A 26,942-nucleotide genomic window follows, 5' to 3' on the forward strand; every position below is an offset into this window, starting at 1 on the left:
AGCCTAGAATTTCTATAATACTCTTAAAAACAAGCTACAGGGGCAGCTAGGTGGCATAGTGGATAAAGCACTGGCCTTGGATTCAGGAGTACCCGAGTTCAAATCCAGCCTCAGACACTTGACACTTAACTAGCTGTGTGACCCTGGGCAAGTCACTTAACCCTCATTGCCCTGCAAAAATTAAAAAAACAAAAACCAAAAAACAAGCTACAAGGTTCAATGATTTACAAATAGGGTTATCATTCTTCTCCTTACCTCCCTGAGAGATAGGGCAATAAGGATGGTGGGTAAAATGGGATCCCCAGAAGTGGCTTGCTAAAGTGTCCCTGTATATTGATTGACACTGGGGCAAGAACTGAGGTGTCCTTTGTCCGTCCTGGGGCCCTTTTCTAGACAGAGCTGGCATGCAGACCTGAAGCAGGAGGTTTGGGAGAAAAAAGAAAACTGAAATTTTCCAACTTTTACTCCCAGCTCTATATGTTAATTGTTACCTGTGCTTGCCTTCTCCTTTCCAAGGAAAAAAGCGTTTGCTTTTGGATCTGGTACAGGATAAGAGTATACCGCTGCACAGTATACCTGAAATCCATTCAGTCCTAGCTTTTGTGTAGTTTTTGGTGATACTTTATTACATGGCTTTAAGGTAGAAAATATAGATTTGGGAGGGAAACCAAAAACCTAGGTTCAAAGGTCAATAGATCTAGAACTGAAGGGGATCTTAGAGGTCATCTGGTTCCTTCATTTTAATAATAATAATAATGATAATAACAATGAGCATTTAGCATCTTAAGGCTTGCAAAGTGCTTCATATGCATTAATTCATTCTATCCTCATAGCTACCTTGTGAGGTGAGTACTATTTATTATCCCCATTTTACAGATGAGGAAAAGAAGGCACAGAAAAGGTAAGTGACTTGCCCAGGGTCACACAAGTAGTAACTGAGGCAGGATTTGAACTTGGGTCTTTCGGACTCCAAGGCTTACCCTCTATTCTCTGGGTCACCAAGCTCCATTCTAATAAATTAAGTAACTGAGGCCCAGGAAACTGCTCTCTGTCACATACTTGTGGTTGTGACTTCTGGTAGGTCTGTCTCTATGGCCCTATATCTTTATCTTTAAAATCAGGGGGCTAGGGGGCGGCTAGGTGGCGCAGTGGATAAAGCACCAGCCCTGGATTCAGGAGGACCTGAATTCAAATCCGTTATCAGACACTTGACACTAGCTGTGTGACCCTGGGCAAGTCACTTAACCCCCATTGCCCCGCAAAACAAAACAAAACAAAACAAAACAAAATCAGGGGGTTAGATCTGATGGTCTCTAATCTCTCTCCAAGCTCTAAGACTCTCTGAATCTTTGCCTTTATTTCTTTCCAAGTGCACAACCAGAACAGAGGAAATCTCTGTTTCAGGTTTTTCAGGTATTTTTTTCCTTTCTATTTTATTTTTTATTTATTGGGCAGGGGGGGTGGGGGGGTGGTTTTTGGTTTTTCAGGTTTTAAACTATTTCAGGTAAGTGGCAGTATACAGATGAAATAGAAGACAGAATTCACATTGTGACCAATTCCGTTGTTTATATTTTTAATGCTTAAAATGTTTAAACAAGGTCTAAAAAAATAAAAGAATTCATAAAGATATTTGGTACATCTATTGTGTTTTCCCTCTTTGAAATAATGCTGGACTGTTAATTGCTAATTCAATTCTTTCTACAGCTAATCAGATAATTGAATAGGACTGGGAATTACCCATTCTGTAGAAGAGAGAATTGAAAGGAAAAGATTTTATACTTGACTAGTGCAGGATTAGAAAAGGAAGTCTCCCTCCTTTACCTCCCCACCCCCTTCACCTGTCACAGTGCTTATCAAATGCAAGGCAGCAATTTATAGCTTCCCAGGGTGAGAAGGAACCGGAAAGATACAGGGAACAACAGCAATGATCATAACTTGTTTGATTTTTTTCTGTGACCTGGACAGATGCTTTCTTATGGGAAATTGGAATCTGTCTGTTTTTCCCCCTTGCCACACACTCCATCACTTTTTCTTCTGTCCCTCCTTAGCTCCTCTCTCAATCCTATAGGCCAATGGCCCCTTATCTGCAAGAAAGAAGAAAGGCTCTTAAATCATATGGGGGAGGGGGGGAAACCTGTCATACCCATGACAGGATAACATCTCAGTCAAAAAACCCAACCAAATCACTTCCATTACTGATGATCAGGCTGACCCTAAGAGTTCCAGCTAGGGTAACCAGAGAGCTCACAATCCTTGAACGGACTCATCATTTAGATCAGGTTTCACATCGGGGAGGCAAGAGATAGCAGGTATGCCCATGTGTGTTTGGTGACTGCCCCGTCCTCATCGTGTGGTGTTTTCTCTCTCCCCTACAGTCTGAGTATCACTACGAGTACACTGCCTGTGACAGCCTGGGCTCCAGATGGAGGGTCGCTGTGCCCCACACACCCGGACTGTGCACCAGCCTCCCTGATCCAATCAAAGGCACTGAATGCTGTAAGCAGCTGTCCCTCCAGGCTCACATGCTATATTACCTCTACCATGTCCTTGCTTGGCACACACCTGTCAGCTCTAAGCACTGTTGCTCTTCAGTTGTGGGAGGGGAAGAGGGTCTTGGGAAAATCAAATATTTTACCAAGTGTTTGGGAAAGCACTCTGCCCCCCCCTACACACACACACACACACACACACACACACACACACACACACACACACACTTTGGTAGAGAAACATTTTGTGTGCTACAGACTTAATACTTGAATGTTGTTTTTTCCTAAGCTTTTTGGATCTTGGGGAATAAGAATGCAGAATTCCAGCTGTGCTGCATTCAGATGTTTTCTTCTTTCGCATATTTAGTTTCCTTTATCTTTATGCATTCTTAGCTTAGCCATTCATGGGACAGCTATAATCACTCATTAGTGAAGATTGTAGCCCATTTTCATTCTTGGAAAGGAAGCCAGGAAAGATGGATCTCTGCAGAGGCAGACCTTTAAAGTATGCTGAGTGTCAATGCAGAGCAATAGAAATCTCATTTGGTGGGCAGGCCTGATTGTGCATTCAGAAACAGGAGGACTTGTCTGAAGCTCACATTCCCATTTCGTGTGACTCCATACTTAACGATCACAACCTTTGAAACGGTTGGCACCTGCTTTCTCTTCTCTCTTCTGATAGGACAGGAAAAGAGGGTGGAAGAGCTGATAATTAGGGAATTGGGAAAAAGAACATTTTTAAGAGTTGGGGATGATATTGAGGATATTTTTTAAAATGTATGCATAAGGGCAGCTAGGTGGCGCAGTGGATAAAGCACCAGCCCTGGAGTCAGGAGGACCTGAGTTCAAATCCGGCCTCAGACACTTGACACTTACTAGCTGTGTGACCCTGGGCAAGTCACTTTACCCCAATTGCCTCACCCCCTCCCCCAAATTAAAATGTATGCATAAAGCTTGCTCAAAGTTAGGCTGCCTTTAAAGGGGCCTTAACCATGAAACCATGAGCAAATAAATTATTGTGCGCACCCAAAAAGATATGAGTTTGAATTCTGGCTTTACTACTTAGTATACCTGTACAGCCTTATCCTAGTCAATTAACTCCCTTACCTTTCCCCACCACCCCAGCCCTCTATTTCCTTATTTAGAAAGTGAAGGTCCTTTTCCATGACTATCTATGATCCTATGAAAGCATTACATTAAAATCAGTGATATATCCTTCCCTGAAGACAGGTGGAATGGGAATGAAAAGTTTTTTCTCCTAAGCCTTAATGGGCAGAACCCTGTGCTTCCCTTCTGATTCTATTCCTTTCCATGCAGAACTGCAACTTATCAACTCTCCCTTGAGTAATAACCTTAATATTACCCAACCTCTGTTCTATTTTTTTTAGCCTTTTCCTGTAAGGCCGGGGAATTCCTGAACATGAAGGACCAGTCGTGTAAGCCGTGTGCCAAAGGCCGCTATTCTCTAGGTACGGGCATTCGATTCGATGAGTGGGATGAGTTGCCGCATGGATTTGCCACCCTAGCAACCAACATGGAGATTGACGAAGACTTCACTGAGTCATCTGAGAACTGTACCTCGTGAGTTTAGCATCCACCCGGGAGACACTCACCCCTCAACCCCATTTCTCTAGGAGGAGGGCTGCAGAACCAGCTGGGGAAGGCACGATCAAGTTTAGCAAGAGCTTTCACATGTGTTACTTCCTTTGAGTCTTTAAGACTCAAGAACCCTTTGTGGTCAGCAAGGAAGGTAGTATAAGTTTCATTTTATAGATGAAGAAACTAAGGTTTAATAAGTATTTGCTCACAGTCACACAGATAGTAAATGTCTGAGGTCACATTTGAACTCAGGCCCAGCACTTTATCCATTGTGCCACGTAGCTGCCTCTTTGTTGTTGTTCAGTTGCTTTATTTGTGTCCAACTCCTCATGACCCCATTTAGGATTTTCTTCATAAAGAAAATTTCTTTCTCCATTTCCTTCTCCAACTCATTTTACAGATAAGGAAACTGAGGCAAACAGAGTTAAATGACTTGCCATGGGTCACACAGTTAGTAAGTGTCTGAGGCTGGATTTGAACTCAGGTCTTCCTGACTCCAGGCCTGGCACTTTATCCACTGCACCACCTAACTCCCCATAGCTGCCTTTAATAAGGGATATAAGATGGGCAAGAGAGGGGACAGCTAGGTGGCATAGTGGATAAAGCACCGGCCCTGGATTCAGAAGGACCTGAGTTCAAATCCAACCTCAGACACTTGACACTTACTAGCTATGTGACCCTGGGCAAATTACTTAACCCTCATTGCCCTGCAAAAAAAAAAAAAAAAAAAAAGAAAAGAAAAAAAGATGGGCAAGAGAGAATGAGAGAAAGAAAGAAGTCATTAGGTTATGGGTAGGAACAATAACTTCACCAACACTCTAAGACTGGCCATGTGTGATTTCCCATCACAACCAATCACTGCCACCCTTAATATAAACAGCTAACCTCCTTCCATTGCTAGGTGAGAATTATTTTCAAGGAGTTGGAAGGCAAAGGGTTAAAGAGAAATTCCCATTTAAAAACAAAAATCCTATTTGGCTTAGGTGTCTGGATTTTCATAGGTCCCTCATCCCATAAGGTTTTACCTTATTCCAAACCTTCAAAGAGCTATATTTTTATCAGTGTGCATATGACTTCTGTCAATGCAAATCACAACCTGCAGCCACTCAGGGAGCCATGAGGGAAAGTATTCTGCCCACTTATTCTTTTTGAAAAATTATCAATGTCTTTGTTTTTGCATCACCTGCATTTTCAGATGTGTCCTTCTTTCTCCCCCTGCCCAAAGAGCAATTCCATATAGAAAAGAATAAAAAGGGGGGGAAATCCAGTTCAACCAAATTAACCAATATATTGAAAAATCTTGGCATATAATATGGTGTTCCACAACCATAGTCCCCTGCCTCTGCAAAGAAGTGTTTCCCATTTATTCTGAATAACTTGGGACCTGTGAGTTTTAATTCCAGTTTGCTGGGTACTTCCTATGGTCCTGAAAGAATTGGTGGACCTGATGACTGATGGGAGAGGTTTTGACAAATTGGAAGAGAACCAATTTCCCCATTTTCCCAAAAGGGGGTGGGGCTGAAAACTGTAGGCCACTGAGCTTAGCCACAACTCTTAGAAAAATTCTAGGAGGTATTAAATAGTGATCACAAAGGCCAGGATGATTTCAATAAGATCCATGCTAGACCAAATTTATTTCCTCTTTTCATAGGGTTACTAGGCTAATAAAAATCAAGGGAATGTTGTTGATAGAGTGTACATAGATTTCAGTAAAACATTTGACAAAGTTTCTCATCCTGCTCTTCCAGACAAGACTAAAATGTGGGTTAGATGATAGTTCAGTTAATTAGCTAAAGAGCTTGACCCAAAGAGGAGTCACTAATGATTTGATATCACTTAGAAAGAGGTCTCTAGTAGAGTTCTTCCAGGAATTTTCCTTAGTGCTGGGCTCTTTGACACTTTTATCAGGGACTTAGGTGAAGACATAAGTGATAGATATGTTTATCAGGTTGGTAGAGTAGGTGACACAAAGCCAGAAGAGATCACCAACATACTGGATAATGGAGTCAGGATCCAAACAATCATGGCGGCCTTGAATATTGAATCAAATTTCTAATACTTTGATGGATCCTGCAACTCAGCCATATCTCTCTCTGGATTAAGGCTGATACATTTAAATTAAGTGTGGCTTCATTTGTGTTCCATCAAAGGCACTTACTAAACTCCTAGTTTGTGTCTGTCACTGGTAGGAACAAGGGAAACGGAGAAAAAATGAAGCAATCCCTACTCTGAAAGAATTTACATTCTGTTAGGGGAGATGTGTACACATATGAGCATATTCAAAATAAATAGCTACAGCATAAATACAATATAACTGCAAGGGAGTTGGTGAGGGAGAGTGCTAGTAGTCTGGGGGATCCAGAAAGGCATCATGTCAAAGGTGATGTTTGAGCTGTCTTGAAGGAAGCAAGGAATTTGAAAAATCAGTTTCACAAATAGGATATGGAAGAGGCATAGCTAGATAGTGGTTCATCTGGGAAAGATCTGGGGGGCTTTAGTGGCCAATGTGAGTCAATGAATAAGGCAGTTTTTTGGTTTTTTTAAGTGAGGCAATTGGGGTTAAGTGACTTGCTCAGGGTCACACAACTAGTAAGTGTCAAGTGTTTGAGGCCAGATTTGAACTCAGGTACTCCTGACTCCAGGGCTGGTGCTCTATCCACTGCGCCACCTAGCTGCCCTGAATATGGCAGTTTAAAAAAAAAAAAAAAAGCTAATGTAAGCTTAAACTGTATTGAGACCCATGGTACCTAGAAACAGGGAAGTGTGAAAGTCTGGTGGTACTGTGTCCTGGTCAGACGACCTTTGGAGGACTAAGTTCTGTTGTAGATACCCATTTTAGGAATGCACTGATAGGCTAGTAATTTTCCAGAGGAAGCCAAGTAGAGGTGATGAGGGTTTTGGGGTCATGCCGCATAAGAATGGGTTGAAAGAACTGAGGATGCTTGGACCAGAGAAGAGGAGATGGGACATAATCACGGTCTTAAACAGTGAGAAGGGCCGCCATGTTTATGGAAGAGGGATGAGACTTGTTCCCATTAGGCTTGGCCCCAGAGAACAGAACTAGGGATTTGCAGAGGGGACAGACTTAGGTTCCGGGTAAGGACAAGCTTCCCAACTACTGGAGTTTTTAAGAAGTGGAATGGCCTGCATCCGGAGGAAGTGGGAGATTCCTTTTCATCTAAGGGTGGTCTTCAAGAAGAAACCCATTGACCACTTGTCAGCAATGTTGAAGAGAAGGTACTTGTTCAGGTCTGGGTCAGATGAGATGACTTCATGGTCCCTTCCAACTCTGAGATTCTGTGAAACATATGGGACCCCTCTGGACCTTGGAAGATTATCCATGAGTCTTTTGAGTTCAAAAATTTGTCACCCACCCATGGCCAACTTGGTGATTAGTCTACATTAGACCAGTGCTTGGAAACTTGACCTGCTAGTCCAGCACCAAACACCAACTTTCCAGCTGGGTTCTTTTTTTGTTTTGTTTTTGTTTTTTTGGCAGGGCAATGAGGGTTAAGTGACTTGCCTAAGGTCACACAGCTAGTAAGTGTCAAGTGTTTGAGGCCAGATTTGAACTCAGGTCCTTCTGAATCCAGGGCCAGTGCTTTATCCACTGTGCCACCTAGTTGCCCCTGCCAGCTTGGTTCTTGAAGAGGATCTTGAAGAGGCAGGATGGCATGGTAGAGAAAGTGTTAGAGTCTAGAAGACACAGTATTAGATCCCACCTTAGGGAAATACTAATCTGTGTAGCTGGGGGCACAGGGAATAGAATGCCAGACCTAGAGTCAGGGACCCTAAACCCAGGCCTCAGACACTTACTAGCTGGGTAATCCCGGGCTACTCACTTAACCTGTTTACCTCAGTTTCCTCATCTGTAAAATAATAATAGCACCTACCTCCCAGGGTTATTTTTAGGATAAAAGGAGATAATATTTGTAAAGTGCTCTGTAAACCCTAAACCACTATATATTATTGTGGTGGTGGTGGTTGTTCAGTTGTTTCAGTCATATCTGACTCTTCATGACCCCATTTGGGATTTTCTTGGCAAAAATATTGATGTGGTTTGCCATTTCTTTTGCCAGATCATTTGACACATGAGGAAATTGAGGCAAACAAGGTTAAGTGACTTGCCCAGGGTCACATAGCTAAGTAAGGTTCCAAGGCCAGATTTAAACCATAACACTATGTGTGAATATTGCCTATTATTATTATTAATAGGGTTACTACTTAATCTCTGTGTGTGTCAGTTGCCTCATTTGTAAAATGAGAGGGTTAGACTTTTTTTCCTTTCTTTCTTTTTTTTTTTTTTTGGTGAGGCAATTGGGGTTAAGTGACTTGCCCAGGGTCACACAGCTAGTAAGTGTTAAGTGTCTGAGGCCGGATTTGAACTCAGGTCCTCCTGAATCCAGGGCTGGTGCTCTATCCACTGCACCACCTAGCTGCCCCAGAGGGTTAGACTTGATGACCTGTGAGGTCTCTTTCGGTTCTAAATCTATGGTCCTGTAAGGGCTAAAATTCTAGCTATACTATCTAAAATCTAATGAGTGGTCGCCAATAAATTGTAAGCTTTAACAAGAGTTTGGACTTTTAGGTATTTATTAAGGAGAATAAGAATTTGGTGAAGAGAAAGAAAGAGGCCTAGATGCCTACATCTATCTATCTCAGGGAGCACATTTTAGCTCCAGTCTCCACAAGAGTCCTCATGAAAGAGAGTGAGAGAGCCAGCCTCGCCCCTTCTTCCTCCCACAAGCAAACATCACTTCCTTATGCCAAAGAAAAGCCACATGGCTTGCCCTCAGATGCATTCTTCTCATGGTGGAGCTTTCCTACAGTAAGTCTCCAGCAGGTGGCGTCATTCTAATCGTTACAGTCCTATGACTCAATAGAGCTTCCACTCCATTGGCATTCCTTCAAGGACCCAGGGTTACTTCCTTAATACAATGAAGTATTAGAAAAAAAATGTTGTGGAGATAGATCTCACTAAAGTCAGCCATATAACCTTATTGCTGCTACATAGAAGAAACATAGTGAGCTATGCAAAGGGTCGGGCTTTCTCCTTGGTGCCTGGTGTTAACTCATAAGTATAGTTCAACCAACCTAGATGGTGGAGCTCTTGGGGACATAAGATGGGTTGAACACTACTTAGTGGTTGCCAAAGTCTATTGTGGCCTGAAGGTTAGAAAATCTCTCAGCTAAAGAGATCTTTGCTAAGAAGCCAAGGAGATAACAAAATAGCATTGCTTATTGGAGACGCTGGTCCATTGCTATCATATCTTTGAATGTTTGTTCATTCATTCAACAAATATTTACTTAGAATTTATTATGTACCAGGCACTAAGCATAGGCATCGTGAGGGATACTAAAGATAGATAAGTCATTATACATTATGCTTTGTTAAACCCTGTTGACTTTGAAAAAAATGTTGTTGATGAAGAAAGAAAGCAAATGAACATTTCCTTTTAAGTACTACCAAACTAATGCTTTTATACAAGTGAATCATTTGATCAGGTCTTGAAGCTGGAAAAGAAGAGAGGCTCCTCAAATTTCTTAAGTTACATCTCCTAGAAGCCCCATTTAGTCTGTCTCTGTTAAACAGAATGGACATTTAATAGAGAAATTCGACTTACCTCAGCATTCATTTTCATGCTCTGTGGGCATTAGCATGACAACAGGTTTCCTGGGGGATGGGGGAAACTGAGACAAGAAAAACTAGAAGAGGAGACAGACTATATGGGGTTAAGACAACCACTATTGAAGTCCTAATGGAGAATGTAATTTGGTCAGAACAAGATGCAGGCTCAGCCCATATGATCAATTCACTTCCTGTGTACAAAAAGGTTTTCTCAGCTCTCTAGAGAGAGCCCTGAGATAGATTTCAAAGATCCTCTCCCAGTTCAGTTCAGTGGAGCAGGATGTAGGATAATATAACATCTTACATCCCTACAGTGCCTTTCTTCTAGAAGTTCAGAAGGCTTCAGAGACTGGTTTCATTCATTGTTTTCCCATGCTTTAAGAACAGGGATTTTTTACTTCCTATTAGGAAGAGTGAGAAATGGAGGCTCATGAAGGTTTGGTGACTTGCCCAAGATCCCACAGCAAGGCAGTGACCCAGTTGGAACTAATGCACAGAAATGTGGTTTTCTGGTTCTGTTGTGTAATTTATTTGATTGGCATTTCCCAGAGTGGGGTCCTGAGATTTCACATGATCCTCGGTTGGACCTGATATAGGTAAAAAATGGGGATCAGGGACCAGGGAATAAGAAACAGATGATGTGGTCAAGGGAAAGGAAGAAGAAAGGGCTGAAGAAAATGAGGAAAGGAAAAGTCTACAAATACCAATGAAGGGATCAGAGGATAATCATTGACCTAGGTCTGGAAGGACTTTAGAGGTCATCTAGTCCAAGCCCCTGAGGACAGTGAGATGCATAGGAAAGGAAGTGACTTGCCCAAGGTCACACAAGTAGATTTGAACCCAGCTCCTCTGATTCCTCATCCAGTCCTCTTTCTACTGTACTTCGCTGCCTCGGGGAGCCCAACATCTGGAAACCCCCTGAACTAGGCTGAGTTATTTCTCCTTTCTCTTTACTAGTATGATGAAGCTCGGGTTAATGATGACTAGATTCTTTCTATATTGTGTACCATCTCTTCTTATGAATGTGCCTTGGATTCCCAAGGCCATCATGGAATTCCACTTGTGGAATAAATCCACTTGTGACCCTTCTTTTCATAGATCTGGGTCTGGACCTGGAAGTGCTTTTGTCCATGAAGCTTCTCTTCTCGATCGGGGACACCGAGACCTGACAAAATCAAAGCTGTTTATATACAATTTGCAAATGTAACCTACTTTTGGCATCAATTTAATAATTCATCAAACCTCAGAGGTTATTTATAGCTGGTGCTGGGTGGCAAGTTTTGTCTTTTTCAGAACAGGAGAAATCAATGCCATTTAGGTTAATGATGAGATCAGCTTTGGGGAATTGAAAGGATTTCCACTTAATGAGGAGCACTGCCACATTCTGTGGCATGTCGTGGGAAAGGCAAGGGGGGCACTCTTCAGGGGATTGTCTCCAGGGTAAAACACAAAATCATCTGTTTGGCATTTAAAATCCTTTACAACCTGGCTCTAGCCTCCCTTTCCTGGCGTATTTCACATCACCCTCCTTCACACACTCCACATAACCACCATTCTATCTCCTCTCCACCAGCCTTTGCCCATGCCTGGAATGCACTTCCTTCTCACCTTGACCTCTTAACCTAACCCCTTCAAAGCTCCCTTATATCACCACCAATGGGGCAGCTAGGTGACAAAGTGGATAGAACACTAGCCCTGAAGTTGGGAGGACCTGAATTCAAATCTCACCTCAGATACTTACTAGCTGTGTGACCCAGAGCAAGTCACAACCCCAATTGCCTTTTAAAAAAACAACAACATCCAGGGCCATCTCCAGTCATCCTGATATATATTTTGCCACTGGACCCAGATGGCTTTGGAGGAGGAAATCAGGTTGGTGACCTTGCACAGCCCTTCCTCACTTAAATCCAATTCACTGCAAGTCATGACGTCACCCCGATGTCATGGTCGATCCTCTTAGAGAAGGAAGGACAAACAACAACAATAACACCACCATCTCCTACACAAAGTCTTTCCCACTGTAAAGAATGAATTGTTATTTGAGGTTTGTATGCCTCAGCGTGCACTGGCCTGGGGCTCCGCAAACCGCACGGTGCTCCACCCACTGGTTGTAGCCGATGCCATGGCGCTGGCACCTCACGTCATCACCACTTGCTGACGCCTACATGGGCCTGGCAAAATTATAATGATTGGAAGCCTAGTGAGGGCAGTCATTTGACTGTCAGAGCGGCCATTCCATTGGCTGGGGCTGTGTGTGGTTTTTCTGGGATGAGGGGAGGAGAATTGGGCATTCTAGCTGGACCCTGGAAGGCGACCAGAGTTCTGCTCCTGGGCGGTGGTATCTTTTCGGGTTGTATAATTTCCCTTCCCCCATTTTATTTCCTTTCCCTTGATCCTACTGATCCTGTTTGTGTTGTTTTTTTTAAAGTTTGTTCTTGTTAAAATAAATCCTGTTCTGTTTCGAGGGAGGCTGCCGGTCTCCTTCCTTGCCCCAATATTGTGGTGAGCCTCTTAGCTAACACTCCCCAATTAAAAATTGGTCCCCACACCACCAAGTTCCTTTCCTCTGATATTACCTTCCATTACACTGTATATCTCTTGTATTTGCATAATTGTATATTGTCTTCCCCGTTAGAATGTGAGCCCTTGGAGGTCAGTATTTCTGCCTTTTTTTTTTTATATTTCCAAAGCTTAGCCTGGCACATAATAGTGCTTAATAAATACTTGTTGAGTGAATGGATGGATGGATAAAGGTTTCAAGTTGGTAGTTTCAGTGGTTTTCAGTTGTGTCTGCGATCCCATCTGGGGTTTTCTTGTCAAAGACACTAGATTGGTTTTGCCATTTCCTTCTCTAGCTCATTTGACAGATGAGGAAACTGAGGCAAATGGGGTGAAGTGACTTGCCCAGGGTCACACAGCTAGGAAGTATCTGAGGCCAGATTTGACCTCAGGAAGATGAATCTTTCTGATTTCAAGGCTGGCACTCTATCCACTGTGCCACCTAGCTTCCCCTAGTATCTAGTAAGCAAGAATAATTGGTTGAAATAGAAAGCTGCCAAATGGCCCACTTCTCCCTCTCACCTCCACCTCGTGTCTGTATCTCAGGTAAGTTCCTCCCCGACTCTGTTTCCCTCCTCCATGGTATCTGTCCCAGGAGCTGTCATTTGGTGTTCTAGCATCTCTGACTTCCCTCTATAGAGCACTATTCCGGGATCTCTTCCCCCATGAAGCCTTGTAGCCCAAGGTCTCTCTCCAAAGTCTCCACTCAGTCTCAACTGAACCTGTCTTTTAAAAAATCCATTGGAGGACAGATTTCATGTTGTTTGCCCTGGGCACAAGAATCGCTAGTTAGCACTCAGTAGAGCACTGCAGGGATACCTCACTTCACACAATTCTGTAATTCTTTGAGGTTATGAATAAATGAATGTTTGAAAATCACATCAGGTTTTTAAGATGAGCTTTCTATTTTTACTATTTTTACATCCTCTAACTTCCTTAGGCCTCTCCAATGTCCTGCAATAAGATTTTTTATTTTCAAGTTTAGATTTTCACTTTTGAGCTTCAGTTCCCTCAATTTATAAAATGATAGGGTTGGTCTACCTCTAGACTATTTCTTTTTTCTCTTCAATTTTTTTTAACATTTTTATTTAAAGTTTTGAGTTCCAAATGCTATCCCTCTCTCTTTCCCGCCTACCCCCACCCTGAGACAGTAAGCAATCAGATGCAGGTTATATATGTGCAATTATGTGAAACATTTCCATATTAGTCATTTTGTACAAGAAGACTCAAAAGAAATAAAATGAAAGAAGGTGAAAATAGCATGTTTCAGTCTGTATTCAATCAATATCAGTTCTTTCTCTGGAGGCAGGGATCATTGTATTGCTGAGAATAGCTAAATCATTCACAATTCTTCATACTATTGTTACTGTGTACGACATTCCCCTGCTTCCGTTCACTTTGCTATGCATCATTTCATGTAAGTGCTCTAGACTATTTTTATGTCCTTTTTAATTCTATGAAAAAGTCTTCCTAGTTGTTGGTTTTGAAATCCCCCAGAGTACTTGTCCAAGGCTTTGGGAATCCTCTCCTCCCAGTGTCCGGCAGGTATGGAGAGCCTCCCTCCAGTGATTTTTGGCTTCTTTCTCCACACAGGTCAACCTGGGTTCCCTTGGGTGACTACATCGCCTCGAACACAGATGAATGCACGGCCACACTGATATATGCTGTCAACCTAAAACAGTCAGGCACTGTGTCATTTGAATATTTATACCCGGACACCGGCATCATCTTTGAGTTTTTTGTAAGCTCTCAGCCAGAGGGGTTGCTGGGCTTGTCAAGCGGATCTGTTAGGAACCACCAGGGAACAGCTGTGTAGGCACTGAAGACTTTGTGGGACTCTTTCAGTTTAATGCCACGAGGGCTAGGGAGGATTATGAGGGCCAACCCCAAAGACTCTAGTAGCCTGGGAAAAAGTCCCAAAGCTGAAAGACAACATGGACGAGATGGGGTGGGTGGGTGGGAAGGGAAGCAGAGCCTGGGAGGTTTCTCAGTGTTTTGATTTGGGCTGATATGCAAATCATATGTAAATTACATTAGTAGCTCTTAATTTTTTTTTTCAATGAGACTATAGACTTACTATAGGACCTTGAAGTCTCAGTGTTATAAGGAGCAAAGAGTTCCTGATTTCCACTTTCAGATCAAGTTATTCTCAAGTAAATTGGTAACTCATTCCCTATCAAAAAGACCATGGAGAGGTGCATTAAGATTTGGGAACTAGTATCCTCTGGGTTAAAGAATGAATGCATTCATTCCCTAGGGAACTTGAGCCCTGATTTCCTACTTCCTTCTGTCCCAGGTTCAGAATGATCAGTGCCAACCTAACATAGAAGACTCTAGGTGGATGAAAACTACAGAAAAGGGGTGGGAATACCACAGCGTAAGTATGACACCGGCCTTCTTTCTGGGCACAGAAAAACAAAAACAAAAGCCTTTCCTCCCAACCGTGCTCCCCACTAGTCTGTGTCTCCATTCAAAAGTTACTGGACGGGGCAGCTTGGTGGCGCAGTGGCTAGAGCACCGGCCCTGGAGTCAGGAGGATCTGAGTTCAAATCCGTCCTCAGACCCTTGACACTTACTAGTTGTGTGACCCTGGGCAAGTCACAACCCCAATTGCCTCACTAAAAAAAAAAAAAAAAAGTTACTGGAGTATTGGAGGACAGTGGGTCTGAAGGAAAAAAGATCATGTTCTTTTTCCCCTGAGACTGATGCACAAGAGTGAGACCCTCCCACCCATATGGGTTTGATCAGGACATTTCCCATCTCTAAATGCTGATTTTCCAGATACTAGGCCTGTGGAGGCACGGGTGGGAATGAGGGAATGGAGTCACCCCAAAGGGGTGTCCATGGACAATGTGGCTGGAATCACAGTGGGAGAGGTAGAGGGAGCAGTGGTGGTGAAGGAGGTCTGGTAGGAGAGGAGAATTGGGAAGGAAGTGCAAGATTTCTTATCTGTGTGGTCTTGGCCAAGTTGCATCTTCTGTCTGGGCTTCAGCTTTCACTTCTATATATATAAAAGAAGGGCTTTGGACTAGGTAATAGATAAGGTTCCTCCCACCTCTAAATCTTTGAGTGAACGGGGAAAGGGGGAGGATACTAGGTAAATGTACCCCAAGGCTCCTGTTCAGGATGTCTTTTCTCTCTTTCTTCACTTCTCTATGCAGAGAATATCCAGCCCTAGTCTCTATCACTGTCTCTGTCTCTGTCTCTGTCTCTGTCTCTCTCCCTCCCTTCTTCCCTCTCCTTCCCCTTTTCCTTCTCTCTCTCCCTCCCTTTCTCTCCCTCCTCCCTTCCCCACCCCCAGCTCCAGTCCCACCTAATCAAATGCTCATTAGACATTGAAATCTGAATATTCTATAGGCATCTCAAACTTAACAGAGCCAAAACAGCACTCACCATTGCCCACCCCCTTTTCCAAATTTTCCTTTCTCTTTCAGAGGCACCTTCTATCCCTTAGTGTCATCCTTGGCTCCTGTGAACCTTGTCATTTTTACCTCCATGCCATCTCTTGCATACATCCCCTTCTCTCCACTCATATAGCCACTGTCCTAGTAGGACAAATAAGAACAACAGGCCCTCATCATTGTTCACTGGGTCCTATGCAATAACCTCCTAATTGGTGTCTCTGTTGAGGCCTCCCTGTTCCTCTGTCCCCACTCCAATCCACCTTCCACACAACTACCCTCAGAAGACACAGAATGGGCATTGCCTCATACAAACTGAGCCCTGGGAAAGAACTTAATTTAGAAAGGTGATCAACTGCATCCCTGGCCATCATGGTCTTGACTTTTGTCCTGCTGTTGGACTTTAGTAACTGGAGGAGAGAGTAAGGCTGACGACTTTGCTCAGCTCTGTCTCACTCAAATCCAATTCACCTGCAAGTCAAAACATTGCCTGTGATATCATCTATACTCTTCAAGAACAAAGGATGAACAACAACATGGCTTCCAGAGTGATTTTCCTAAAGTGCAGCTCTGACTGGTGCTATCCCCCTCTTCGATAAATTCTATTAGCAGGGGACAGCTAGGTGGCGCAGTGGATAAAGCACTGGTCTTGGATTCAGGAGGACCTGAGTTCAAATATGAGCTCAGACACTTGATACTTACTAGCTGTGTGACCCTGAGCAAGTCACTTAACCCTCATTGCCCCACAAAAACAAAAAAAAATTCTTTTTAAATAAATTCTATTAGCCTTGGGATCAAACACAAACTCTGATTGGCATTTGGAATTTTTCACAACCTGACCCCCTTCAGCCTGTCCTCCCCTCCCTCTATGTACTGCACAGTCAAAGAGGTAGTCTTGCTGTTCCTCACAGATGACCCTCCATGATTCTCTATCTCCCTACCTTTATATATGCTCTTTCTCCTTGGAGACTTCTCCCTCAAGGTTACCTTGTATCTGGTTTGAAAGCGTTTCATAAATGTGTGTCTGTTGTTTTCCTTGATGGAAGACAAGGGCTGGTTTCCCTTTTGTCATTGTATCCCCAGTGCCTGGCACATAGTAGGTGCTTACTAAATGCTTATTGATTGACTGACTGACTGTTGGGATAGGAGAGAGAGGAGGAGAGACTGTGGTTTAAGGGGCTTAGAGGGGGAGGGGGGGTCAGGAGATAGGAGGTAGAATCTTTGGTGTGCTCTTGGCTACCTGTTCTGGGGAATGACCCCTTATACTCATGTCTTCAGGTGGAGTTAAATCGTGGCAACAACGTTCTGTATTGGAGAACCACAGCCTTCTCTGTCTGGTCCAAAGTCCGTAAGCCCGTGCTGGTGAGGAATATAGCCATCACAGGTACAGAATGTGGGGTTCAGATTCAAGCATCCCGTTGGCTTCTCAGTGCCAAGCCGAGTCCAACTCTGTACCCACACTGTGTTCTTTCTCCACAGGGGTGGCCTACACTTCAGAATGCTTCCCCTGCAAACCCGGTACCTATGCTGCCAAGGAGGGCTCCTCTACCTGCAAGCTTTGCCCAGCAAACTCTTACTCCAATAAGGAAGAAACCTCCTGCCACAAGTGTGACCCCGACAAATACTCAGGTGATGTTTCTAAAGGCTAAGGGAGTTGGAGCTACCACCAAACCCAAGGACATGCCATGGAGAGAAAGGGGAAATAGCCATTCTCTTGGCCAGACCTGTAAATGGTCAATCCTAGTGGTTTCCTACAACTCCAAAGAAGCAATATCTAGACTGAGTTTTCTAGCTTGAAAAGTGCTTTTTCATTTAAAAAATTTTTTTATATTTTATTTGTGGGGCAATTAGGGTTAAGTGACTTGCCCAGGGTCACACAGCTAGTAAGTGTCAAGTGTTGGAAACTGAATTTGAACTCAGGTCCTCCTCAGTCCAGGGCCTGTGCTTTATCCACTGTGCCACCTAGCTGCCCCTGAAAAGTGCTTTTCCAATGAGAGTTGCCATTATTATGCCCCACTAAACTTTTCCAAAAACAAAAATCGAACCAGAATCCCACCCCTATATTTATTTGAAAGGAAAGGTGGGACAGCTAAAAATGGCTTCTTTTCATGACCTCCGGATAACTCCCCCATCCCTAGACCTCAATTTGAGAAACACTGCCTGCAGGGGAGGAAAAAGTTCTGTTCAGTGTAGCCAGAGGTCAGGATGGCCCCTGAATTTCTAAAGAGGTGTGGGGGAGGAGAGAAGGACAGAGGACAAAGGACTGACACAGAGAAGAGAAAAGGGTTTCCAATATCTCTCTACTGTTCAGGCCTTGCCTCCAAAGTCTTCAACACTAGACCTGAAAGAAATTGATTGGTTTGGAAAGGGGGAGAGTGAACCCCTTCCCACTCATAATATTTGCCTTATTTTTCTCCCTCACGCAGCCAAATTCACACCCGGCAAACAGATATACAAAGATCTGTAGTCCCAGAAGCTATGTCAAGCACACCCCCACATTCCCCTACAAATCCATATCCACAAATCAGCCATTAGAGTGTTTGCTCAGTTAAGAATGGAAATTGACCTAATGTTTATTTTCTTGCTATTGATAAAATGAAAGTCTTATTCATTATGGAGGTCTGGCCAGCTTAATGTAACTTTAGGCAAGAATAGGAATGTCTTAGGGCTGGCAAACAAACGGTTTTCTCTCTGTATGTCTAAATTCCTGTTTTTCCACTTGGATTTCTTATTCTGTTTCCTCCTGTGCCTCCATCAATGACAGCCTTTGTTGTTCCCAGTCTCAGGCTCCCCTCTCCAGCCCACCAATTGTGCAATGGTTTGAATGACAAGGCTCTGGCAGTCTCCCGGGTCTGTTTGGATGATGTAAATCAGTTTGTAGCTTTGGGAATGGGGTTTGCAAGTTAGTTTGAGGATCAGGATTTCGTGATTCCATTCTTCTGCCACCTACTGTGAAGTCAGTCCTCAAATGTAAATCTTTTGAATTGGAACTGGGTCTTCTCAATCTGTTGGGATTATGGAGTGTATCATAATGGACAGAAGGAGCAGAATGGGGAGATGGGAAAAGGAATATTTATATAGCACCTACAAAGTGGCAGGCACTGTGCTAATATCTCATTCGATCCTCAGAGGTAGGTGGTGTTATTATCCCCATTTTACAGTTGAGGAAAATGAGGCAGACGAATGTCTCATCCATGGTGGCACAGCTAATAAGTGTCTGAGGCAGGATTTGAACTCAGGTCTTCCTGACTCCAGGTCCAGCCCTCTATCTGCTGAGCCCTCCAGCCACCTCAAAGCATTAAGTGAATACAGTGAGTGACTAACTACACTTAGAACACAAGTATGTAGTTGAAAGAACATTTGGCTTGAAGCCAAAAGACCTGGGCTCCAGTCCCAGTTCTTTCACTTACTTAGTTCTGTGGGCACACATGAGCCCCTTAATTTCTGAGCTTATTTCCTCATCTGTAAAATGAGGAGATTGCATGATATGACCCTTAAGGTCACTTCCGGCTCTAACATGCAATGATCCTTTAATTCTTTGATTCTAATTTTTTGTGGCTCTGGCTGGTTTCAACTTGGATTAAATGCTAAATGCTGTCTGGATCAAATAGTACAGCTCAGTTAAGGGCCTGCTGCATTATGAAACATTTCCCCATCTCAGCTGCTAGGGTTACCATGTATCTATTTCGTATTTATTTTCTGTGAGCCTGTATGTGTCCATGTTGTTTCCCCCTTAGAATGGAAACATTTTGAGGGCAGGGAATATTTCAGTTGTGTCTTTGTACCTCCCGCACAAAGCACAATGCTTATCACACTGTAACGATTGGAATGACGCCACCTGCTGGATACTTACTGTAGAAGAGTTCTGCCCATGAAGGGAAGGTCTTTGAGGGCAAGACCAGGAGTCAGGAAGTGACGCAGACTAGTGGGAGGAGGAAGGAAGAGACTGGGCGCTCATCTCGGTCTTTTTTCTGAGGACGCTGGCGGAGAAGGAGCTAGAAATGTGCTCTCCCTTTAAGTAGATAGGAAATCTAGGCCTTTCTCTCTCTCTTTACCAAATTCTTATTCTCCTTAATAAATGCTTAAAAACCTAACTCTTGCTAAAGCTTATAATTTATTGGCGACCACTCATTAGATATTTTAGACAGTTTAGCTAGAATTTTACCCCTTAACAGATGGCGACCACGAAATTTTACCCCTTAACAACATGGTATGATATTGTTAAATGCTTGTTAATTAATTGATAGAATTAATTAAGCAACTTGAGGACAGGAACTGTTGGGGATTTTTGTTTGTTTGTTTTGTCTTTGTATCCCAAGTGCCCAGGACAAAGTAGAGGCTTCATAAGTACTTGCTGAATGGAATTGTGATATAGACAGAGCTAAGAATCACTCTAAACTTGGAGATTCACACTTAGTGATTTCCTGGATCCTTATAACAATATATCCATTTTATGGAAATTAAAATGAGGCTTACAGGAGATTTGACTTTTTCAAGGATGCTGAGCCAGCATCGGTATCAAATAAATAACCAAAGGACATATCATCCTAGACCAGTGATTGACCCAGTCTAGCCTTTCATATAAGCAGAGCCATTGTGGACCTACCTGTTAAAATGTGGGGAGAGGGGGCAGCTAGGTGGTGAAGTGGATAAAGCACCAGCCCTGTATTCAGGAGGATCTGAGTTCAAATCCATCCTCAGACACTTGACACTGACTAGCTATGTGACCCTGGGCAAGTCACTTAATCCTCATTGCCTCGCCAAAAAAAATTGGGGAGAGAAGGTGCCCAAAGGTCATCTAACCAAAAGCCTGAAATTTTACATTAGTATATTCTTTGCTTTGTAGTCATCAGATACCACAGAGATGGAGCTCCCTACCGTCTTAGGGCTAATGAGTTTGTTGACATTTTTGCTTTCCTTTGGTGGGGTAGCTAGAGGCACCTTAAAAGAGGGAGAGACTGTGGGAAAAGGAAGAAATGGTTCAGAAAGGGGACTAAAGAGCCAAAGACAAACTCTTCCCAGTTTTTCCCAGGGCCAGCCCTGCTCACACGATTTTCTCTTCCCTTACTAAACACCATATCCAGTCTCTCTCCTTTTTAAAAAATTGGTGGCACCCAATTTATGTGTCTTACTGAGACCTTCTGACCAGGGAAATTAAATGTGCCACGACATTTGGGTTAATCATTGATTAAATCAGACAGCTAGTTCAACAAGTCAACAGCTGCAGCATTTCTATGAAGCCAGGAGCACAGAGCAAATATTTGCCAAGCCCAAGAAGCCCTCCTTGTCATGCAGATGTTATTTTTTTTTCCAGCAGGTAACTAGGTGGTTTGTTTGGTCCAGCACTCAGAAAAAGTGAGAAGAAGAAAAAAACCCTCCTAACTCTCAAGGGCCCTGGGAAAGAGTTCACTTTCAAAAATCATCCTCAATCCTTTTTGAATCAGATCAGCTGAATTCTAGAGACTGTATTAGCCTTCTTGCTTCAGAGGGCCTCTAGCTTGTTAATCTAGTTAATGAGCTGAGAAGGCACCAGCTGCTTCTCTGCCATTAATTTCACCCTGCCTGTGCTAATAAGACTGGAGCATAGGAGGGCTGGGAAATCTGTTGAGGGAAGCCCCAAAACACGAAATCAGAAGAGCTCATGTCTACTAGCCTTGGGTGATATAGGAAGGGGAGTTGGGGGGAGGGTGGAACATTTAGGAAACAGCTCCTGCCTGGGGATGATGAGAAGGAGATATTTTATCTGTGCATTAGATCAGCAAACAAGCATTATTAAGCCTTATTTTGTTCTAGACACTGTACTTAGTATGGGGACACAAAGAAAAGGAGAAAATAGCTCCTGTCCTCAAGAAGCTTAGATTCTAATGGGGGAGGAGGGAAAAAACAATCAATCGACTTTTATTAAGTGCCTACTATGTGCCTGGCACTGTTACTTGCCAGAGATACAAGTAGGAAAAAGACAGCCCCTGCCCTCAAGAAGCTTACAATCTAATAAGGGAAGACAACACACAGAAGGCAGCTGAAAAGCCTATGAAGGGGGGTGGAGAAGGTGCCTGACATAGTGGAAGAAATCACAGGAGTCTCAAGGTAGTGCAGCCAGGTGAGAAAGGAGGAGATGTCTGAGCTAAGTTCCTTAAATGGAGGTTTGGAATTCGTGGCTGTAGCCTCCTATCAGGGAGGCAGAGGGTGGTGATGAGGTGGAGTCCCAAAACTGATGAAATGTTACAAGAAAACATATCTCTAAGTAGGTAGATAGAAAATATATCCAGAGTAGGTGGAAGGTAGCCTTAGAAGGGAAGACATCTGCAGCCAGGGGCTCCAGGAAATTTTCCTTTTCGAGAAAGTAAATCTTTTGTTTTGTTTTTGCGGGGCAATGAGGGTTAAGTGACTTGCCCAGGGTCACACAGCTAGTAAGTGTCAAATGTCTGAGGGCGAATTTGAACTCAGGTTCTCCTGGATCCAGTGCCAGTGCTTTATCCACTGCGCCATCTAGCTGCCCCCGAGAAAATGAATCTTAAAGGAAGCCAAGGATTCTCCAAACACTGCCAAGTAAGAGTAAGCCCATGTACCTATGTCATAGCTGTAGTAAAAGATTCTCATCCTCATTACAATGCCTTTGCATCACTGTACTGAGCTACACAGAAGCAGTCTATACCTTCTAGGACCTACAAATTGGAAGCAGATAGGGATCCATAGTGAGCATGCAATACAGAGGGTGTGGCAGATTTCAAGAAAATTTCAAGCCAAGTATCAAAAGCTACACAAGGGTGGTGGGAGTGAGAGACAGAAGAGCTTTAGTGGAGTTGAAAGTTGAAGGTTGAAGGTCACCTCTCTTCTGATTAGTTTGGGAAGATTGCTTGGCAGAAGGAAAAATTTGTTTTGCTAATGGAAGAGACTGCTTGCTGACGGGAGAGAGGGCACTGCTGGCACATGGTCACAGCTTTGAGAGCCAGAACAAGCCCTTAAATATTCTCTCTAGTCTAACCCTCTCATTTTACAGAAGCTCAGTGATTCAGTGTAGTACATATGGGAGGAAGGCCCCGAGGCAGTAGTCAAATGAGGGCATATTTTCTTCAACCATGGAGCAGGAGAAAGGGCACTGTGCCCAGCCAGGGCTTAAGAGAGAGCCACAAATATCGGATAGAATATATTCCCCTTGGCCAAGCTGATTCCTTAGCTCTCCGCATCAACCCCCATGTCCCATGCATTACCCTCCTTGGTGACTGAGAGTCATTCTAAGGATCCCAGATCTATTGTTGAAGGCAACCTTAGAGGTCACTGACTCCAGTGCTGTCATTTTATGGGTGAGGAAATATAGCACCTGGCAGATAAGTGACTTGCTTAGGGTCACCTAGATAGTAGCCAAACAGTTGGTTGACCAATCCAGGTCTTCTTATTTCAATCCCAGTAGTCTTTCCACTCCATGTAATCAATGCTTAAATTGGATAATAGGCATTTACTAGCTGTGTGACCTTGGGCAAGTCACTTAACCCCAATGCCCCACAAAAACAAATAAAAACAAGTTAGTGATAAGAGAACCAAATGCCATTATCTGACCCAGGCTTTAACATGGAAGTGAAAGTTGGAAAGGTGTGGGCTCTTGCAGCACCTGTGAAATGTTTGTTTTCACAAGAAAGACTTCTATATTTCTAACCCAAGCTATGATATTTTCTCTGCTTTTGGTTTGTAGAACAAGGATCCTCTTCTTGCAAGCTGCGTCCAGCTTGCACCGACAAAGATTATTTCTACACACACACAGCCTGTGATGCCAATGAGAGGTAAGTACAGTCATCACAAAACTCACGTGTGCCTGACAGAAGCCAGCCCAGGTTCCATAGATAGCCTACGACTAGGTGCCCAATAAACAGGCCATCAGTACTGAGGAGTTCCCCAAGGGAGTCCCTGGAAAGATCCTAGAACAGATGGGAAAGTGAAGTGACAGATGTCTCAGTAAGTGGGGGTAAAGAGTCCTTTTGTGTCTCATCATCTTGGGGTCAGAGGCTATTTCTGTTTTGGATCATTTGCACTGCTCATCAAGTCCTTCTCTATAAATGAAGTAGTTTAATTTGGCTTTGGACTCTCTCTCTCTCTCTCTCCCTCTCTCTCCCTCTCTCTCTCTCTCTCTCTCTCTCTCTCTCTCTCTCTCTCTCTCTCTCTCTCTCTCTCACACACACACACACACACACACACACACACACACACACACACACACACCTTTTGTGTGTGTGTGAGTATCGGTTAAGTGACTTGCCTTTAGTCACACAGCTAGTAAGTATCTGAGTTTAGATTTGAACTCGGGTCCTCTCTTACTCCAGGGCCAGTATTCTATTCACTGTGCCACCTGCCTGCCCTGTAGTCACTTTTTCATCTGCTTAGTTTGTCTCTGTACTCCCTGACTGACAGACAATTGAACATGACCTCCTCTTCCCACCACCACCACCTTTGGTGAAGCTCCTTGAACAAATTTCCTTATAGAGAAAATCTCACATTTTTATGCTCTATCAGATGCTTTTTCAACTTAATAGAGGGGTTTCATTCCTCCCACCTCCTTCAGTGGGGGTTGCTTAGATTCTGGGAGTATAAAGAGGAGAGTGTGTGTGTGTGTGTGTGTGTGTTTCTGTGCTTGTCTCAAAACCTGAATCTGCCCAAAAGAAAATGAACATCATTCCTTTGCATCTTAGATTGTCCTTTTGGCAGATCACTGGGCCATGGATTTAGAGCTAGAAAGACCCTGAAACAGAGGCCCAGAAAGATTAAGTGAATTGCTCCATAGCTACTCCAATAGTCAATGGCAGATCCAGGATTTGAACCCAGGGCCTCTGACCCCCAGCTCAAGTACATTCTCCAGTATAGTCATGACATAGAGGCAGCCTCGTAGAACACAGAGTGCTGGCCTTTGGATCCAGCAGACTTGGGCTTGAATAGCAGCTCTGACATTTACTAGTTCTGTAAAAATGGGTATTTCCCATGATAACCCAGAGCATCAGTTTCCTCATCTGTAAAATTGGGATTAGAATACCTGTAGTCCCTAGTAAAAGAGGGTTACTAGGAGACCCAGCTGAAATATTATATACAAAGTGTTTTGCACATTTTGAATGGCTAGGTCTGTACACATTGCAGGGATTGTAAGAAGGCTTCCCTACTCATCCATGACTGTAGGGGTTTTTCCCTTCTTAGAAGGCAAGAAAATCCGGGTTTGTAACTTGGCAGCCACACCCTGAAATTTTAAACAGAAGGATGAGTTGGGCAGAGACTCATAGAATTCTCATTTCACAAGTGAATTTTAATAGAACCAAAATGTCTGCAAAATATAACATCTTAGCTTTTACATTCTATCACTGTATCGCTGACACAATGTTACAGCTTCTTGATCTGCTCTTTAGTTTTGCAACAATTAATTTAAAAGAATGAATTTCAGTTTTTAAAGATATCATTCAAAGTCAGTAGCATATTTCACATAATTAAAGTTTACTTTTTTTGGGAGGGGTGAGACAATTGGGGTTAAGTGACTTGCCCAGGGTCACATAGCTAGTAAGTATCAAGTGTCTGGGGCTGGATTTGAACTCAGGTCCTTCTGAATCCAGGGCCGATACTCCATCCACTGCGCCACCTAGCTGCCCCATAAAATTTACTTTTGCCAAGAGAAAAATATTGTGCAAATACAAATGCACATTCTAAGTGGTCACAGAGAATGGCAGTTTTGAAACACCTCAAGCTGTCTTTCTTTGCCTTAAAAATACGTATTGTATGATGCAAGACAATCCCAAAGGACTAATGATGGAGCATACTATCCACCTCCAAAGAAAGAACTGATATTGATTGAACACAGACTGAAGCATGCTATTTTTTACTTTCTTTCATTTTTTCTTTTATTCAAGTTTTCTTATACATAATGACTTAATATGGTAATGTTTTATATGATTGCACATGTATAACCTATATCTGATTGCTTACCTACTACTACTACTCAGGAGGAGGAAGGGGAGGGAAGGAAGGAGGGATAAAAATTGGAACTCAAAACTTTAAATAAAAATGTTTATTATTTTAAAAAAAGAAAGAAAAATAGGGAACCCCCCCAATAAAATAAAATACATATTGTGGTAAGCACACAACAACTTGAAAAAGATCACCAGCGTGAATGGCACCAAAAAATACCATCTGTAGAAATTATTAACTGGAGGGAGTTTCTGATCACAGAAATAGGAATCACTGGGCTATCTGTTCATTTGGAACCTACTGTTTAAATCCAGGAATGTGTAGGACCACAGGGGCTGGAGACACAAACTGTTCCTGAATCAGGCTCAAACAGTTTGAACACTTATGAACTTAATCTTGTATGGAGGCTTGTAACAGAGTCTGAGTATGTTGGGTTCAACTGCCATCATGCAGAAAATGTTTGAAAACAAAAGTTGTTTTTTGTTTTGTTTTGTTTTTAGTGAGGCAATTGGGGCTAAGTGACTTGCCCAGGGTCACACAGCTAGTAAGTGTTAAGTGTCTGAGGCCAAATTTGAACTCAGGTCCTCCTGACTCCAGGGCTGGTACTCTATCCACTGCAACCACCTAGCTGCCCCAAAACAAAAGTTTTAAAGGGGAGTAGTTTATTGCTGACCTATTTAGAATCATTGGCATATGATGTCAATAAAAAGCAGACAGTGGGGAGTAGCTAGGTGACACGGTGGATAAAGCACTGGCCCTGGATTCAGGAGGACCTGAATTCAAATCCAGCCTCAGACCCTTGACACTTACTAGCTGTGTGACCTTGGGCAAGTCACTTAACCCTCATTGCCCCGCAAACCAAAACCAAAACAAATCCAACCTCAGACACTTGACACTAGCTTCTGTGATCCTGGGTAAGTCACTTAACCCTCATTGCCCCACAAAATACAAAAACAGAAACAAACCATAAGTCCCCTTGCCCTCTAACTGTAGGCATACCTCGTGCCTCTGTCCTGGGCCCTCTTCTTTCTCTCCATTCTTTCTTGGTGACCTTGGGCTCCATTGTAAGGTGACTCCCAAATCTAGATATCTGGCTCTCCTCTCTCTCCTGAGTTCTAGCTCCCCATCACCAATTGACTATTAGACATTTCAAGCTAGATTTCCCAAAGGGACCACACACAGGTCCAGAATAGAATTCATATTTCCCATCAAGCCTTTTCCCATTTGGAACTTCCCTGTTTCTATAGAAGACAATTTCCAGCCAATCTCCCAGCTTCACAAACTTGGCTTTATTCCTAGTTCCTTATCTTCCCCCACATATCTAATCAG

At 43.2% G+C, this 26,942-nt stretch overlaps 1 protein-coding gene across 1 annotated transcript in view; it reads left to right on the forward strand.

The window, feature by feature from the left end:
* The window catches only part of ELAPOR1 (endosome-lysosome associated apoptosis and autophagy regulator 1), a 114,416-nt gene that overhangs the window by 56,539 nt on the left and 30,935 nt on the right, over positions 1-26,942 (forward strand). The window contains 7 exon segments of the mRNA XM_043963885.1: positions 2,376-2,496; positions 3,878-4,070; positions 13,870-14,017; positions 14,573-14,653; positions 16,956-17,061; positions 17,157-17,306; positions 23,368-23,459. Of these exon segments, the coding sequence (XP_043819820.1) occupies positions 2,376-2,496; positions 3,878-4,070; positions 13,870-14,017; positions 14,573-14,653; positions 16,956-17,061; positions 17,157-17,306; positions 23,368-23,459 (891 nt within the window).

This window comes from Dromiciops gliroides, chromosome 4, assembly GCF_019393635.1.
Source record: "Dromiciops gliroides isolate mDroGli1 chromosome 4, mDroGli1.pri, whole genome shotgun sequence".
Taxonomy (NCBI): Eukaryota; Metazoa; Chordata; class Mammalia; order Microbiotheria; family Microbiotheriidae; genus Dromiciops; species Dromiciops gliroides.